We start from the raw sequence: 2,438 nt of genomic DNA on the forward strand, positions 1-2,438 counted from the left end.
GGGGGGACCCGAGCGGTGCTGCTGCCCCCGGCGCTGGCCGCGTTTGTTCCACTGAGGCCCGTCTCGGCCGTGTGGTGACGGGAACGCTGCTCATCACGGGCCTGTTAGAGGGGTTCCAGCCCTCAAGAGTTTCCCGGTGGCGTCTGGAGCAGCAGCTGTCAAGCGCCTGGTGAGGGAGGTTGGGGGACCCGTGTCAGTACGGGGGCGCTTCCCCTTCGGCACCCGGCTTTGTGGGTGGGACCGTGTGTTGAAGCGAAAAGGCTGTAACTGAGGAAAGCAGAGCGATGTAAGAAGGTGCTCTTCTCTCTCTAGGTGGGTGATGCCAAGCACAGCCATGAAGAAAAAGGTAAGAAGTGAAAGGAGAATCTTTTGTGGTCGGGTTTTCCTTCCCTTTCTGCATTTTCTAATGTCATTACGTGTTTGCAGCCCACCCTTCAGTGTGTTCTGTGGCTCTGAGGTGCCTCTTAAGACTCAGAATCAGCAAATGCATCCTCTGCTTAAAGCACTAGAAATTAAAATCGAGTTTGAGTCTCTTGGCTGGTCTGAGCAGCTCACCACAGAGCGGTCCACGGTAACTGCTCTGTGAGTGTTCCTGGTCCGTGTTGCAAAACCCTCTGCTCGCTGCCTGCCTCCTGCAGTGTGGGGGAAGAGGATGTGCTCTAACCTGCTTTGTTAGCGCATGGGGAGACCCTTCTGTGTGTTAGAAAAACTTTCCTGGGGTGCCCGTAATTCACTGAGGGCTCCTGGGAGGATGGAACTTAACACACGGGGAGGGAGAAGCGAGTTTTCTGAGGATCGGGGAGGGAGGTGTGGGTGTATTCCAGCACTAAGCATATTCAAAGCCATCAAAGTGGCTGTGTAGAGGATGTCCGTCTGGCTTTCCATGGTGTGCTAGGATTGGGTTTCCTGCCTGGCTCTGCCTGCAGGTGCCTGACCCCTTGGAAAGGCCTCCACAGTCTGAAACTTGGGAATTGGTTTGGCCTGTGGGCTGACTTGGGCTGTGCTGTGGAGCCGTATTGAGTTTCTGCATGTGCTTTTTCTGCAGGTGGTCTGAAATAAGAGCTGTTGATGTTGTCTCTCCTCTGCGTGTAGCTCAGGGGAGAGCACAGCGTAGCTTTCCGGGTGTCTGCTCTGGAAAGGCTGGTGACCTGACCAGCCTGACTCTGAGGAAGAGTCCTTGTTACCAAATCATCAAGGCGTGTGGGCAGCTGCTTTTTGGAAAGGGCACTCGGCAGCCTGTGAGATGTTGCGGTCACTCTCAGGATAACTTCTGCAAACAGGATGGTGTGGTTCTGTCTCTCCTGTTTTGCCCTGAGCCTGGCAGCTATCGCCGTGCAGCTGCGGGGTGAGGTTTGGAGCCGAGCGAGCCCCTGCCCGGCTGGCGTTTGGCACTGGTGCGGGCTGGGCAGGCAGACTGGCCGGTCGCGCTCTCGTTAAACCTGTCCTTGATGATAGATTTTTCAGAGCTGTTGCCAAAGGCTGAATTTGACTTTGTAACTGGAACTTGCTTAACAGCTGTTTTTGTGAGCAAGTCTGTGTTGGCTGTCACTGTTGGGGTGGTTGGATATTTTATTTTTAGATCACAGTGTGGAGTCTTGCCCTGTGTGCCTCTCTCCCCTCTTCTCCCCGCTGCAATCGTCCCCTAGTTTTTGGCTACCAAAGGTGCTACCTCTCCTTTGGCCTGATGATCTGCAAACAGGTCTCTGGAGTCCAGTGTCTCCCCTACCCTGTGGCCTAGTGCACTGGAACTGGGCTGTCACATCTGCTTTTATCTTTTTTGCTGGTCTTCTGACACCTGAAAATTGAAGTGGAACTTGTATTTCACATCTGCTGGGGAAGAGAAAATAAGTTGGTGAAGGAAAAGAGCAAGATTAGGAGAGAAGTAATGGGTGGAGAATATCGGGGCTGAGCGGGCATGGGATTGTTTCCAGCCTGGTCTTAAAAGCTTGAGATAAAGCTGCTCTTTTGTCTTGGCAAAGTCCTTTGCTGTCATGAAAAACATCACAGTGGTGCCAGTGTGTTTGGAAGGTGTGCAGGTGCGAGGGGCTGGGATGGAGGAGGCTGTGGCAGCTTTGGGAGCAGCTCCCACTCGTCTCCCAGTGCTGGTTGTGAGTCCTCTGCCAGTGTGTGTTGGGAAGAGGAGCTTCTGTGGGCAGTGGCCGTGGGCTGGCTGCCCTTCCTTCTGGGTGATAGGCAGCAGGGTGGAAGGGCAGGAGTGTGGTGCCTGGAAGGGCAGAGATTCCCAAGAGGGTGGAGGGCATGGCTGAGGAGTGCAGACGAGATAGGAAGGTTTTCAGTCTGACCACGATTCGGTGACCGTGGAGAGCGAGGCAGCAGGGACGTCTGTCTCCTGCTTTCCCAGGTGTGGTACTCCTCACTTCTCTCTTCTGATGCATTCACATCTAAAATATGTTGGTCCTGTGTTTGGTGGCTTCAGC

At 54.2% G+C, this 2,438-nt stretch overlaps 1 protein-coding gene across 1 annotated transcript in view; it reads left to right on the plus strand.

The window, feature by feature from the left end:
* Positions 1-319: 319 nt before the first annotated feature.
* LOC104529397 (ras-related GTP-binding protein A) overlaps positions 320-2,438 on the plus strand; it is a 14,517-nt gene continuing 12,398 nt past the window's right edge. Inside the window, exon 1 of the mRNA XM_010173694.1 lies at positions 320-346. Coding sequence (XP_010171996.1) covers positions 320-346 — 27 coding nt within the window. The remainder of the gene's footprint in view (positions 347-2,438) is intronic.

The sequence above is a fragment of the Antrostomus carolinensis genome, unplaced genomic scaffold (assembly GCF_000700745.2).
Source record: "Antrostomus carolinensis isolate BGI_N321 unplaced genomic scaffold, ASM70074v2 scaffold34098, whole genome shotgun sequence".
Taxonomy (NCBI): Eukaryota; Metazoa; Chordata; class Aves; order Caprimulgiformes; family Caprimulgidae; genus Antrostomus; species Antrostomus carolinensis.